The following is a 15599-nucleotide window of genomic DNA, read 5'->3' as shown; positions in this document are numbered from 1 at the left end:
ATAGGTCTGTATTCATTGAATAAAGAATAAAATGTTTTTAATTAAGTATATACTTTCACTGTGTAATTCATTCCCTATTCACCCAAACACCTAAAATACGGCCCTATGCCCTATAAGTATCCTCAAATCAAATTCAGTCAACATTAGCATGTAATTATGTATGTACAATAATCAAGATCAAGATACAGTAAAATAAGTGAAACATAATTACTCAAATATCGTAAAGTAAAACAAAAATAAATATATGAAAATAAAATAAAAAGCGGAGAAAAAAAATGCAAAAGAGTCTCTCCGGCGGGGAATCGAACCCCGGTCTCCCGCGTGACAGGCGGGGATACTTACCACTATACTACCGAAGATATGGTAATGGAGTTGAAATTAAGCTTCAGCTATTGTGTACACATTTAGAGATAAAAACAATTTATATTTTGTGATGATAAATATTACTAAATAAAATACAAGCTACAATTTAAACAGTAATACAATTTCAAGCGGATAGAATTAATCAAAATTTTACAGACTAATCAATGAAATAGGGATTGTAACTTGTTGTGGGACCGGTTTCAAAACGTCACCTTACCTGTCAAATCAAACAGAAATGACGCCGACTCCGTGTCGAGTCGAAGTTTTAAATTTTATACAGACATAGCAACAAATATGAGTGAAAAATTAAAGGAATTACGCGAGCGCTCTCAAAAGAGAAAGAAACTTTTAGCACAAACTGTACGTGAACTATACATAACCTCTAAATATTTTTGGTGGACTACGGGTGAACTTTAGTCGGTAATTCTGGGTTCCAGCTTGGTGTTTCGAGTGTGAGTGAGCTGAGGCAGGCTCTAGGGACCTCTAGCGATGTGCCGGCGAAGAAGCAGGCGGTGTCGGAAGGCACGGAGGACAAGCCAACCAGCAAGGAACAAACAGATGGCTTGGTGTACACAGACTCTTCCACTTTTCTTAAGGTTTGTGAAGTGTGCATGGATAAAGATATGTGTAATGTTTGATTGGAGATGATAATAATCATACTGAATCGTAAAGTAAGTAGGTAAGGTACATTGGAACCTGTATTTAGTACTTAAATCCAAAGAAATGCATTTTCTGCTTAGATATCACAAAATTGTATGTGACTTATCTGGAACTAAAATAACCCTACAAGGAAACATAATGGTGAGCAAGCAAGCAATGTTTTTTATACACTTATATTCCTGGAAGATGCCCGGAACACAGAAACATGGTCGCCCTAAGTCTACTTGGCGCCATTCTGTGGAACAAGATCTGGGTGTATTGGGGATGGGGCGGGAGGAGGCTACCCAAGCTGCCCAGGACCGGAGTAAGTGGAAGGAAAAGATTCGAGTTCTACACCCCAGCAGGGGGTAACAGAATGGAAAGAAAAAGATATTCATCCAAACTTTTTATTCATAATTTAAAATAGAGTCCGTCTAAGATAACTTCACTCATGGCCTTTGCCTTCGATTTAAATGGGTAAAAATTAAATATTAAAATAAAACCACAATTTTGCATAAGCAAATACATTACATGCCCCTCACATTACATTAATAACCCCCTACAGGGCACCCAGTCCTCAAACCCCCACAATGACTACTGCCAGCACTTCGTAGACACCGGCCAGCGGCCGCAGAACTTCATCCGAGATGTGGGGCTTGCAGACCGCTTCGAGGAGTACCCGAAGCTGCGGGAGCTCATCAAGTTGAAGGATGACTTGATCGCTCAGACTGCGACACCGCCTATGTACTTGAAGTGTGATTTGAAGGCATGTAACCTCAAGTATATAAATACTAATTCAAAGGCTCACTGCAATAAATATGGTAGATAACAAATAATTTTACAACCATAACCGAAAATCAAATTATTATTTGGTTAACATTGAAAAGTTGAGTCTAAACTAGAAGAACTCAACTCAATTTCATAATACTCTGTGAGTTAATGTCTATACAATCTTTTGAGTTGTGAGTATTAGGACTCTCAACTCAACTCACAGCAAGCTCTTGGGAGCAAAACTCAAAAGTACTTGAGTTCTTTAAGGATCCATCATCAATTTTCAAAGTTTTATCTAAATTTGAGCAATTAAAATGATAAAATGTTTTAACTGTTGTATCTGAAGATAATGTATGTTATGTTGCAGACATTTGACCTAAAGCAGATGGGCAGCAAGTTCGACGTGGTACTAGTAGAACCACCACTAGGCTCCGGCTGGCGCTGGCCTGACGTGCTTGCGTTGGACCTGCAGCAGATAGCTCAGCCGCGGTCCTTCGTATTCTTGTGGTGCGGGAGCTCGGAAGGTGCTTATTTTTCTATTTTTGTTAGTTATGGACTTAACTCTTAAATACATGATTTTTTCGTTTTGCCCGAAATTAATATATATATCACATAATTGTTTGCCGTTTCTAGGAAAAATAGTAAAAAAAATTATATCATCGATTTTCACTGGGAAATCAGTGTTAAAAGTTGCATAGTCTAAATCATATTTTTGGAAATATATAGCTATTAGTAAGGGGTATAAGAAAAATCTTAACTGCCAACAGAAAGGTACACTATTTGTGATGTTCCTATGATAAAATTTGTAAATATAAAATAATTACAAACCCCGAAAAATCTGCCCAAAATCACATACTAAAAATCATCAACTTCCAGGTTTTTCCAAGTTTTCCGACATTTGGTCTATAAACAAATGTAACTTGTATAAATTAAAATACTGCGTAAATTTATGTAATAATTCGGAAAATTTATTAGTTTTACTATTGAAATACAAATAGAATTTGTTTAATAATGCATAACATTTGATGTTTATGTTGTGTGTATAAATGCATCACTATGCATTTAAGGGTTAACTTTATGCTGGACAACCTAGCTAGGATACATGCATGCTATGTGAAGAGGGCAGGTCATGTATCCAGATATAAGGACAAAAGATGGACATTAGAAGCAACAAAATGGACCCGACCTGTAGGACAGAGGCACCCAGGAAAACCCAAAAAGAAGTGGATAGACGACATCTCCTCCGTCGCAGGAAAAAACTGGCTCCAAAAAGCCCAAGACAGGGATGAGTGGAGAAAAAGTGAGGAGGCTTTCACCCAGCAGATGGGATCTGCAGTCAGCCCCAAAACAAAGTTAAAAAAATAAAATAAAATAAAATAACAATCCTGACTGTAGAACAAATGAAGCTTAAATAATAATAAATAATAATATAATGTGAAGAGGGCAGCCTAGGAGGCATTTGGTTATTGGCGGGAAGTGTAAATATCAATCATAACTCATATTACCTCATGTTACCTGTATCCAGCAATCTTCAAGATAATATGGTTGTTCATATCATAAATCATAAATCATAAATTTTTATTTGCAAGAACACGGTTACAATAGGTCTTAAAAGTACAACAGTTCCACGCATTCAACCTGCGTGCAGGTGTGCAAATTAAACATGCAAAGCATCACTTATACCTACATAAAATCTAGAATTCTATAGCTATTTACAAATATCATTTTTATCCCTAATTATATTATTTCGGTCAAATACTCCTTAATACTATAAAAACATTTTTCTTGAAGCCATTGTGTCAACTTAATTTTAAAGTAGTGTTGAGTAGTAGTAGTAGATATTTGTATATGCTATTCTAAGTTATTTTTAAACAGGTTGACATTTTGAGATCCACTGGCAGTTTGTTCCAAACCCTCACTCTGGTTCTCAAGGAAGTGTGTATAAGGCGTGCTGTTTGTTTTTTAGGGTTCCGTAGCCAAATGGCAAAAAACGGAACTCTTATAGATTCGTCATGTCTGTCTGTCTGTCTGTCCGTCTGTCTGTCCGTCCGTATGTCACAGCCACTTTTCTCCGAAACTATAAGAACTATACTGTTGAAACTTGGTAAGTAGATGTATTCTGTGAACCGCATTAAGATTTTCACACAAAAATAGAAAAAAAACAATAAATTTTTGGGGTTCCCCATACTTTGAAATGAAACTCAAATTTTTTTTTTCATCAAACCCATACGTGTGGGGTATCTATGGATAGGTCTTCAAAAATGATATTGAGGTTTCTAATATCATTTTTTTTCTAAACTGAATAGTTTGCGCGAGAGACACTTCCAAAGTGGTAAAATGTGTGTCCCCCCCCCTGTAACTTCTAAAATAAGAGAATGATAAAACTAAAAAAAATATATGATGTACATTACCATGCAAACTTCCACCGAAAATTGGTTTGAACGAGATCTAGTAAGTAGTTTTTTTTTTATACGTCATAAATCGCCTAAATACGGAACCCTTCATGGGCGAGTCCGACTCGCACTTGGCCGGTTTTTTTTCTTTTATACTCACCATAAAAATCTTTCAGGGCTTGACATGGGCCGCGAATGCCTCAAGAAATGGGGCTTCCGCCGCTGCGAGGATATCTGCTGGATCAAAACCAACATCAACAACCCCGGGCACTCCAAGAACTTAGAACACAATGCCGTGTTCCAACGCACCAAGGAACACTGCCTCATGGGCATCAAGGGAACCGTCCGAAGGTCTTCGGACGGAGACTTTATTCATGCTAATGTGGATATCGATCTGATTATATCTGAGGACCCGGAGTTTGGGAGTACGGAGAAACCTATCGAGATATTTCATATTATGGAGCATTTCTGTTTGGGACGGAGAAGGTATGTTTGTTTAAAATTTCAGTTGCACTAATTTCACAACATACTGCGTTTACAACCCCACATTGCGTTTTAGTATTTTTATTAATTTTATTATAAAGTCTGTGTGTCTGTCCTTCCGCACAGACTCTATAAGAATTTAGTAGACAATTGGTACTTGCTTGAAATATATTGTACCTATATGTGTAGTTTGGGGGTACACGCCAAATTAAGTTGAGGTTGCTGTAAATAGAACATTATTTCTCTAGGAACTTTTGCTGAACTCAAATATAATAAAATAACTTATGTTTCCAGCAAACGAGAGGCTAGAAAAAATTATACTAACAATATTATTCTTAAGTCCTAACAAACTTTCATTAGTTTAATACCTGGTAATTGCCTGGAAACTCGCAAATTACGTCAACTGTCTGCACTGAATTAAATTAGTTGTATTGTATCGTGGCACCAATGAAGTCAATGGATGCTTTGCAATGGATTGGAGTGCTTTTTAATTAATTTTGCCAAAACCATAATATAAAATTATAAGATATTGGTGCCATTAAAGAAGTTTAATACTTATAGCGGTAGATGGCGCCTTCCAAAGGCTCCTAAAGGTCTTCCCCGAACATAAAGGTTGTCTCTCTCAAGACCAATGAAACAGCAAAATTTCGATGCTGTCTTTCGATATCACATCTGGCCCCAATTTCACCACGGTGACAGGTGCGACAATTGTAAAACATCACTGTTGCTGACGTCACAGGTATCCATGGGCTACGGTTACCGCTTACCATCGGGTGGACCGTATTCCTGTTTGCCACCATCAGTGTATTATTAAAAAAAAACTTTATTATATCGGAAAAAACAGATATTTCTCTTACCAAGTTTCTGACAATTGTCACAAGAAACACGACAATTGTCACATAATTCCGACACAGAACTCATTTCCTGTCAAGAATTGCCGACAATTCTTGTGACAATTGTCAGAAACTTGGTAAGAGAAATATCTGTTTTTTTTTCGATATAATAAAGTTTTTTTAAATAATACAATGATGGTGGCAAACAGGAATACGGCCCGCCCGATGGTAAGCGGTAACCGTAGCCCATGGATGCCTGTGACGTCAGCAACAGTGATGTTTTACAATAGGCTACATGACTAATTTTTTTTTTATGGTATCAATCGATCGGGTTTGTTTTTAGGATCAAATGTCTATATGAGACCCATTGCATTAAAGTAACACAAAAGTCAGAAATTGTAGTCAAAGTCCGACAGTCGCACTTCACTCGCGAAACGCCCTATACAAAACGGCCTGACGTCATCGCCCACGTTGTAGTATGGATAAAACAAGAAAATTGCGTTTTTGTCGGTGAAATATTGCGTTTATGTATATAGTTGCTATACAATATTTTTTTGGTGAAATGTAAGGAATCGAATGGTACCCTTACTTTTATCGTTTTTGGAAGTTAAAAAAAATTTAAATTTTGAAACTTTCACGTCCTGTATTTTTGTAATTTTTCAATATTTTATTTTATACTAGATTTTGTTATAAAATTCAACATGTGTCAACACTCCTATTGTCGCACCTGTCACCGTGGTGAAATTGGGAACATTACCTGTGTATTATTTTTCTCAGAATCCACCTGTTCGGTCGCGACTCGACCATCCGTCCGGGCTGGGTGACGGTTGGCCACGAGTTGACCAACTCCAATTTCAACGCGGAGCTGTACGCGGCCAACTTCGCGGGGGGGGGCGACTCCACGGGCTGCACGGAGCGCATCGAGGCGCTGCGGCCCAAGAGCCCGCCCGGCACCGGCAAGGCGAGGCCGAGGGGCCGCGGCGGGTTCAGGGGCCGGGGCCGCGGCCGGGGCGGCTTGTAGGACGAATACAAGAGCCCGCCCGGCACCGGCAAGGCGAGGCCGAGGGGCCGCGGCGGGATCAGGGGCCGAGGCGGCTTGTAGGACGATCACAAGAGCCCGCCCAGCACCGGCAAGGCGAGGCCGAGGGGCCGCGGCGGGTTCAGGGGCCGAGGCCGCGGCCGGGGCGGCTTGTAGGACGAATACACTGACGACGAATTCATCGTTACTTCTGTTTTGTTTTATTCGTTTCCTCAAAGGTTAACTGGAAGAGATCCCATACAGGGATAAGTTCGCCTTTGTTGTATTTGATTTACTCTGTAACTATGTTTCTCGTGTTTTTATTTCTATGTGCAATAAAGTATATACATACATACAATACAAGAGCCCGCCCGGCACCGGCAAGGCGAGGCCGAGGGGCCGCGGCGGGTTCAGGGACCGAGGCCGCGGCAGCTTGTAGGACGAACATAAGAGCCCGCCCGGCAAGGCGAGGCCGAGGGGCCGCGGCGGGTTCAGGCTTGTAGAATGAATGCCTACCAAACCTCCTGTCACCGTTAAAGTGTTCGCTAACTTTTATTGTATGGAAAGTTTCATAGTTTGCTGCTCAGTGACGTTGATCTGTCCGCTAATTGTTGGTGCAACTGGCACTTAAACTGACGAAAATGACGACAGAGTTAAAAAAAAATAGTGCCGTACAATAGTTATTTGTGTAATACAAATAACTTTGCCCCTTTGTAATAATGGGGAAAAGTTGCACTACAAATTAAATCCAAATGAACGCTATTAAATGATAAACATTCAAAATCATCACTTAAAAGTCAATTCCAAACTGAGGAAACAACTCAAAATTTGCATCGGCTTACTTTGCCCCACATGTGGGTAAAATGTAACTTTCACGTTAATGTTTGAAGAATAAAGAGATTTTCCACTTGCAATACTTTCGTCCAGACGTTTTACTATATTTTTATTTTTAAATTAATTTTTATGTAAAAATTCATGCGCATTTAAATTAAGTTTATTTTAATTGACGAACTGTAAAACTTAAAAGACACATCTCACACGGTCTAAAACCTGGATCCCTATGTTTACGGAATAAATTCAGATTTTGTATATGGTATTTGACATTTTGTATAGAGAAACCCTGAAACACTTGTCAGTAGAAATTATGCATATGTAAAATAACGACGCCGTTTGTAAACGGCGGATTCTTACAAAATTCCTGCGACGTATACATGGTGGCCCATTTAGATCGGTCAGTATGGGAAATTCTGAAAATATAAGACATACGAACATCTGTTCTTAGGAACCATGTCATCGATTTCAATAACAAGAAAAACTGCAATCATACATTTAAAAAAAACCTGTATTCAAAATAATAACAAGGCGGTACTTTAAATGGTCACTTACTAAAATAAATTAAAGAATATGAAAACAATGCATTTTATTCATTTTAGACATCATGTTTCATAGTAAAATAAAATGTACTGCTTAAGACCTACACAATCGATATCTAAATATAAATAGTTTTCGTTTTATTTTTCAAAACGTCCGGGTTCGATTCCCGAGCTGAGTATAGTTTTTTTTAAATGTATGAATGCAGTTCTTCTTGTTATTAAAATCGATGACATGATTCCTAAGAACAGAACTTCGTATGTCTTATAGTTTCAGACTTTCCCATACTGACCGATCTAAACGGGCCACCCTGTATACAACTTTACAAAAACATACAACCGAATGGAGAAACCTCCTTTTGAAATTTCGACATCGGTTAATACACAGACAAGACATCCTCTAGACTGAGCTTAGTAACGCTACCCCCTCTGCCACTATATTATACGGTAGTTTTACTCCATCTTCGAGTCAGTGTCAGAATCCCGTGCCGTGATTGGTCCGTGTCTTTGAACGGACCAATCACGGCACGGGACTCGCTCACCTCGTCCCCCCGCACCCCAGTATTTTTGGCAGCATCGGTTTCATGAAATAATTGCTCTAAACTCCGTCTAGAGGATTCCTAGGCTATGGGTTAATAAAATGACAGAGATTATTCTTAATTTCAGACCGCGAGGGATGCGCCTTAGGCTCCGTACCCACATGCGCAGTCGCTCAGGTGTGTACGCAGCTTAACAATACTGTATGGTTGTTTTACACGGCATAAGAAATACAGTGACATGTGAATGAATTCAGTATTTTGTATGTAATCGGATATTTTATAGAAATAAAAATGGTTATCATTTTTAAGAAGTTTGTTTTATTCAATACGAGCGACCCGCCCCGGCTTCGCACGGGTTAACAAATTATTCATATACGAGGGGTATTCAAAATATTCTCGGTATGAGAATGAAAACAAACAAGTACGAAAAGTTTGATATTTTTATTTTTCAATATACTCCCCCCCTATGTTCATACACTTAAAAGATCGATCAATTATTTTTTTTAATCCCTCGTAAAAATATTTTTTATCTTTCGTGTAAAAATGCTCCTCTACTGCCGCCTTCAATGCTTCATCGTCAGAAAATTTATTTCCACGCAGATCCTTTTTAAGATTGGGGAGCAAAAAGAAGTCGCTGGGGGCTAAGTCCGGACTATACGGTGGGTGAGTAACAGTTTTAAACCCACGTTCAACAATAGCTGCCTTGGCAATATGAGCAGTATGGACGGGGGCGTTGTCATGCAGAAGCAGAATACCTTTGGTTAACTTTCCTCGCCTCTTTTCTTTAATTACATCCTTTAATTGACGTAGAATGTTAGCGTAGTACTGTCCTGTGATATTTACACCTTTTTCTTTATAATCGATTAGTAATACTCCTTCACAATCCCAAAATATCGTGGCCATGACCTTGCCAGCTGAAGGGATGACCTTCAACTTCTTGGGATGAGCTGAACCCTTAATGTGCCACTGCATGGACTCTTGTTTACTCTCTGGGTCATAATGATGAACCCAGGTTTCATCTCCAGTAACTATTCTTTGCAGCACCTCATCAGGATTTTCACCGCACAGGTCAATAAAATCGGAACAACAAGCTACACGCATGTCTTTTTGAAGCCGAGTCAGCATTCGCGGAACCCATCTTGCACTTACTTTTGACATATTAAGATGGTCATGTATAATATCATGTACGGTACCAATAGAGAGATTGGTTACTTGTGCTATAGATTTTACCTTCACTCGACCATCTTCCAATATAAGTTTTTCCACTTTATCAATATTTTCTTGTGAAGTAGCTACTACAGGCCGGCCAGGTCTAGGGTCATCTTCAATACTCTCCCTTCCGCGTTTAAACTCGCTTGACCACTTTTGAATGGTAGATAAAGAAGGAGCAGACTCACGGTAAACACAATCCATTTCCTCTTTTATGGTTTTTTGATTTTTACCCTGTTTTGTCAAGAATTTTATCACGCATCGATGTTCTAATTTAGTTAACATTGTCAATTCGCACAGGATGTTCATGTTTGTTCAGCAATTGCAGAAAAACAAAAGACTATCTCGGTTCGAATTATACTTTTTTTTAATGTCAATGAATAAACCTTAGCGGCCAGTAACGAAAGAAATTTTAGAAGAGGTCGTAAGATATCAATACCGAGAATATTTTGAACGCCCCTCGTACATAAACCTTCCTCTTGAATCAATCTATTTAAAAAAAACCGCATCAAAATCCGTTGCGTAGTTTTAACTTTTTCCACGCCGTGTCAAACACAAAAGCTGTCACTCAGACGCCACATCATTGAAGTATCAAAACCATATCAAAACTGAAGTTGAACTTTGCTCTGTGGTCTGTGACCGATTAATCGGTGTTTGGCGTTAGCGGTGTTGGGTGCGGATATATCGGTCATTGGCGTCCAAAAGGTTAAAGATCTAAGCATACATAGGGACAGACAGACAGCGGGAAGCGACTATGTAGTGAAGTGAGAAAATGCTCCAGTTAGCGTTCTCATACTATAATTATATTTCGTTAACCCGCTCCGTGCAAACGCGCCAGTTAACGACCTGAAATATTTTAGATTTTTTTCCTACTAATAACGCCAAGTTACTATTATTAATATTTTGCTGGCTTTTGCAACAAAATGAGTCCAATTTGGTCTTTATAAACCTTATAACAACTCAATTCGAACTGACATCAGATTGATATTATTTCCATCTTGGGCGTTAACACTTGAATACCTCACTACGCTCAGTATTCTATTTTATATTTCTTGCTACTCTCAGGATTCAATTAAAGAATTAGGAATCAAAATAAAACAAAGCAAATATATACATCAATATATTTTATTTTACATAGGTTGTCTTTAAATCAACTCGACTATTCCGAAGTTCCTCAAAATATAAAAAAGACAAAACAAAAAATATGACATATGAGATCTTTTACTTACTAGGATAAGAAAAAATTTACATAAATTTTACTCACTGTGGAACTAAGAACTTACGATTCATAAAAAAGTATTCGCGACAAGGGCTTTACTGACACGAAAAAACTATTGTATAAAAACACGTGTCAAAAAGGATGAAAAGTTTAAATTAGTCCATACAATCATCACTGCACGCCTGACATGTGTCAACATATACCAGAGACCAGAGACATAGTGAGGACTGGTAATGTCCGTACAAAGTTGCGTCAAATGTGACGTTTTCGACCAAAAGGTACCACATTGTCGGTAGTCGATAAGGTTGATTTAAAATAGAAGCTCATGATAACATAACATTTAAACGACATAATTATAAATTTACTGTATTGGAGAATTCCACAAGAATGTAGCTTACGTAACGCTTTTGCCTTCCAAATCCGTAAACACATTCCCCAAACTATGGGTCACGACTTCACGAGCGAATATTGAGTGCCTGAAACTACTAGGGCATCTGAGCGTTACCAATAATATTTGATACCCCATTTTTAAGAGCCAACAGGAGCTGAGATTTAAATATTTTAGGTAAATATACCCGTCTCGCTAACGGAAGCGGCTCCTGAAACTAGTGCGATAAGGACAAGGCGAAAAATCCTGCGTAAAAATCTCAAAAATCGAGGTTTCGTACTCGACTGTTTCCTCCTCCAAAACTTAACCAATCGTAAACAAATTTGGAAATCTAAATGATTATAAAATTATCTGTGTCGGACCGTTTTGCTTTTTTGGCTAATTGATATCAGTTTTAAATACCACGCCTCTCATTGCGGCATAGTCAATTAGGCCATTTTTGAAGGGCTCTAGCGCCTTAAAAAACAAAAATATTAAAAAAAGCAAAACGGTCCGACACAGATATTGACAATATTAATCTGTGTTGAAAAAATCATTGTTCTAGCTTCAAAACCCACGGAGGAAACAGTCGAGTACGTTTGTATGGAGAAATGACCACTCCTGTTGGCTCTTAAGACAGCCAAGAGGTGGGTCCCGAATTTAGCAGTCAACTTTGGGAACCACTGCTCTAGAATATATTACCAATTTTTAAGCAGAGTCATGAAATATTACATCGCTTTCTCATCATTTTCGAATTAGAATGGCGTTACGTAAGCGACATTCTCGTGGAATGCCTTTTCATGTTCAATAAAGCCCTCCGCCTCACCGTTGCCTCCAATTGACAGTCGTCTGTTCAGACCCAATCCATACATTGTCAAGTCTTATATTATACAATACATAATTCATTTGTTATTATTATACAAGGCATATTATTTCACGCGCTGCGGTCTGCGGCTAGAAAAAAAAATGGTGTTTTTTTTTAATGTGGGCGGAGCCTAAAACCGCAACGCGAAGATACCCTTTAAGTATAATCGTCATAAGATCACATTTTTTTATAAGGCAAACAACAATCGTTAAAGCTAAACCTTTGATAGGAAAGGGGAGGTCGGGCATAAACCGATAACGAATGTCTAGTGCAAAATAAACTGAAAATTATCCATGGAATGGGGCCTTTAATACTAGAGCCGGTAGAAATTAGTTTAGTTTAGTTCTGTAGCCTTAACACGAGTTTGACACTGATATATTCGCTAGCGTGCGCGTAACTTACTTTCTATTAGGGAATGTAAACCGGCTTTTACTTGGATGATAACCGGTTTTTATACAATTAATAACCGGTTTTACATAAAATAAAACCTATTTTATACAATTAAAAACCGGTTTGCATTCCCTACTTTCTATGCATCACGCTTGTACATATAAGTGCGAGCTGTATAGAAAGTACCTAAGTTAAAATTCCAGTGTCAAACTCGTGGTAACCATAATGATGAATTTATGAGTTAGTTACTCCACATAGAGACGGATCCAAGTAATAAGTAACTCCTAGATTTGTACTTGATGATATATAAATATTATTATTATAAATATTTTATTCTATTTTATTTATAAAATATTATAAATAAAATAAAATAAAAATCGGGCGCAAAGGACAGCGATGCGTACACAAATGATGCGCCGTTACATATTTACATCATGTTGAAATCTTATGAATTTCCTCGAATGAGCCAAATACTTAACAGATAACTATTCAATTTTAGCCGTACATTAAAAATAATTACAAACTAATTAATGAACAAAAAAAATGTTACAATTTCATGACACTTATAAAAACATTATTCAAAACGGGAAGCATTGGTGTAACAAGGACAGCCTTGTCCAAACGAGTTTCGTTAAAAAAAAACTAATTTTTATTAAACCCTAAGGCCTATTTTACTAATTTGACGGTCAGTCCTGACGTGCCTTTTATTAGGTAAGTATATCGTAGAAACTGAAATTACAGTTTGATAGCTAATCTCCAACTATTAGGGCATAAATACTGGAATTCCGGAATCCCGAAATACATAATAAGTATTGAAACTTTTTAGTTTAATTGATTTTAAGATGTAATTTTTTTTAAAGATGTATCCCGCCGAGTTTGTTGCCGGTCCCATATTGGGATACCCTCCTCCAATTGAGGGGTATTTAAATTTTCTCGGGGCAGAGGTGTAGGGTTGGAGCCGGTGTAGCTCTATTTGACGTTCATAAGCGCATTGTAATTATGCCTACTTGAATAAACTATCTTTTATCTTATCTTTATCTTTAAAAAATATTGCAATATTTAATAATTAGTGTGAATATGAACATTCATTCAAAGTAATTTTTTTAATAGACCTATCTTCATACAATCCCGTTGTTACAGAAAATGATTAGATTATGATAATAAATTGTATATTTATGTGTAACAAAAACATTAAAACCGGAGTAATTTCATTTACTATTTACTGTAACTGATATAATATAACTTAAAAACATATTTTTATCGGCATTTTCAATACCGGTATTCATTCCAGAATTCCGGTATTGCGGGCCTTTGTCGGATTTCCATCCCGGTATTGAGAATCGTCCTGTATTGAATACCCTACAACTGATCTCTCTTTTTAGTAGGCACAAAATCAGAATAAATAAATAGGCCAATACAATTGTCATTTCAGTATCTCGGATATTAAGAGCTTGATGTATCTCACCATACCGAAGTCAAGACCGTCAAAAAACCAAAATAGACCTAAAGCCTCTTAACACTAGGCGAAAAATATGCATCGACATTTGTCGCCCGGTGTACTCGCAGCTTAAACAAACCGAAACGTTTTTAAATTTTTTTCATAACTTATTCACATTTCAGCTCTCAAATCGCGTTAGGGGCGTTTCTATGACGTTCAGTACCTATTTCTATTAAATAGAACCTATGCCTAACCTATCTACGTGTCCTTAACCGAACCTATTCGTTCCATTTATGGAATCTTGTCAACCAATGGGTCATTTCTATCATCTAAACGAAATAGAATAAATAGGAATGACCTCAACCAACGTCCGACCATGCCGCGCGCCTCAATACTAAAGAAAAATATACTTACAAGAAATCATTGGATATCACCACAGACAATCCAACCTCTAGACATAGCATAGTCGCGCTACCCCCTCTGCCACACATACGGTAGCGTTACTCCATCTTCGAGTCAATCCCGTGCCGTGATTGGTCCGTGTCTTTGAACGGACCAATCACGGCACGGGATTCGCTCACCTCGTCCCCCCGCACCCCCGTATTTTTGGCAGCATCGGTTTCATGAAAGAATTGGCCTAAGCTCAGTCTAGAGGTTGGATTGTTAGTGGATATCACTGAGCAATCCAATATTTAAGTCTAAAGTGTCATTCTATGGAACTTGCTAACTATGTAAACAATAGTCACTAGTAAATTGACGTTCCGACACAATTTCAATATGGCGGTTTGTTTACATAGTTAGCAAGTTCCATAGAATGACACTTCAGAGGAAACAGTCGCGTAAAAAGGTAAATTAACTGTAGTAATTTATAAGATAAATATTCTAAAATTTTTGAAGATGGAACTTAGTAGTTAAAATAATAATGTTTAGGATTCTGACTGACTATTTATCTTATTGATTTTATATGCAAAGGCGCGCGTTTTTCACCGTTACCTCAAATCCATTCTAATACTTTAGGCATTATGGTGTTTCCGTTTCAGCCTCAACATTTCAATGTTGTCCCAAATAATTTTATCGATGGTAAAGTGTTGAAGATCCCTCCTTGACATTTAAATAATAACCTTTTGCCTGAGAATGACACGCAACGCAGTGTCTTCGGGTTTCTTTGTATCTAAATAAGAAAGGACTTTTCACAGCATCCATTGTCATTGACGACATCCAATGAACAATTAGTTGTCAACCGATAAAACGAATCCCACTGATACCACTCCCAAAAACGTCATAGAAACACAAAACGCGCACACGATTAAAACGAATGGGCCTGCCATATTCACCTTTATCTATTGTCTGAACCGAGGACCTACTTTGAACATCGAAATTTCGTTATATGTCGAATTTAAACTAGCGTGAGTCATATTAACAATGTTAATTTTACGGTTTAACTAACTCCTTCTGCTTTAATATTAGTTGTAAATTGTTGTTCAATACAATTTTCGTGAGTCGCGACTCGCGGGACATCTATGTATGGAGTGAGCACTCTTCATAATATATTTCTCTATGCCAGTGGTAACAACTTGGTGGGAACTTAGTAGGAATAACCGAAAAATTCGTGAGGTAAACCGTAAAATTAGCTTAACCGTTATCTGTCTCTATCGCTCTAGCATATTCGAATGATGGGGCATATAAAGAAACTTCGATGTTC

General features: G+C 37.8%; 1 protein-coding gene and 1 non-coding gene across 2 annotated transcripts; one reads left to right on the top strand and one right to left on the bottom strand.

Annotated features, from left to right (window-relative positions):
• Window positions 1–287: 287 nt before the first annotated feature.
• On the bottom strand, window positions 288–359 carry Trnad-guc (transfer RNA aspartic acid (anticodon GUC)). Its single transcript has one exon. It is a non-coding gene; the product is annotated as a tRNA-Asp (tRNA).
• A 187-nt stretch (window positions 360–546) lies between these two features.
• On the top strand, window positions 547–6506 carry LOC134653782 (N6-adenosine-methyltransferase non-catalytic subunit). Its single transcript, XM_063509149.1, has 6 exons — window positions 547–723; window positions 801–959; window positions 1568–1768; window positions 2141–2297; window positions 4343–4652; window positions 6260–6506. The coding sequence occupies exons 1-6, from the start codon at window positions 658–660 to the stop codon at window positions 6501–6503; spliced, it is 1137 nt and encodes a 378-aa protein (XP_063365219.1). The 5' UTR covers window positions 547–657; the 3' UTR covers window positions 6504–6506.
• The last annotated feature ends 9093 nt before the right edge of the window (window positions 6507–15599 follow it).

This window comes from Cydia amplana, chromosome 14 (genome assembly GCF_948474715.1).
Source record: "Cydia amplana chromosome 14, ilCydAmpl1.1, whole genome shotgun sequence".
Lineage (NCBI taxonomy): Eukaryota > Metazoa > Arthropoda > Insecta > Lepidoptera > Tortricidae > Cydia > Cydia amplana.
The sequence above is the reverse complement of the archived record's forward strand: the minus strand, read 5'-3'. Positions and strand labels throughout refer to the sequence as shown.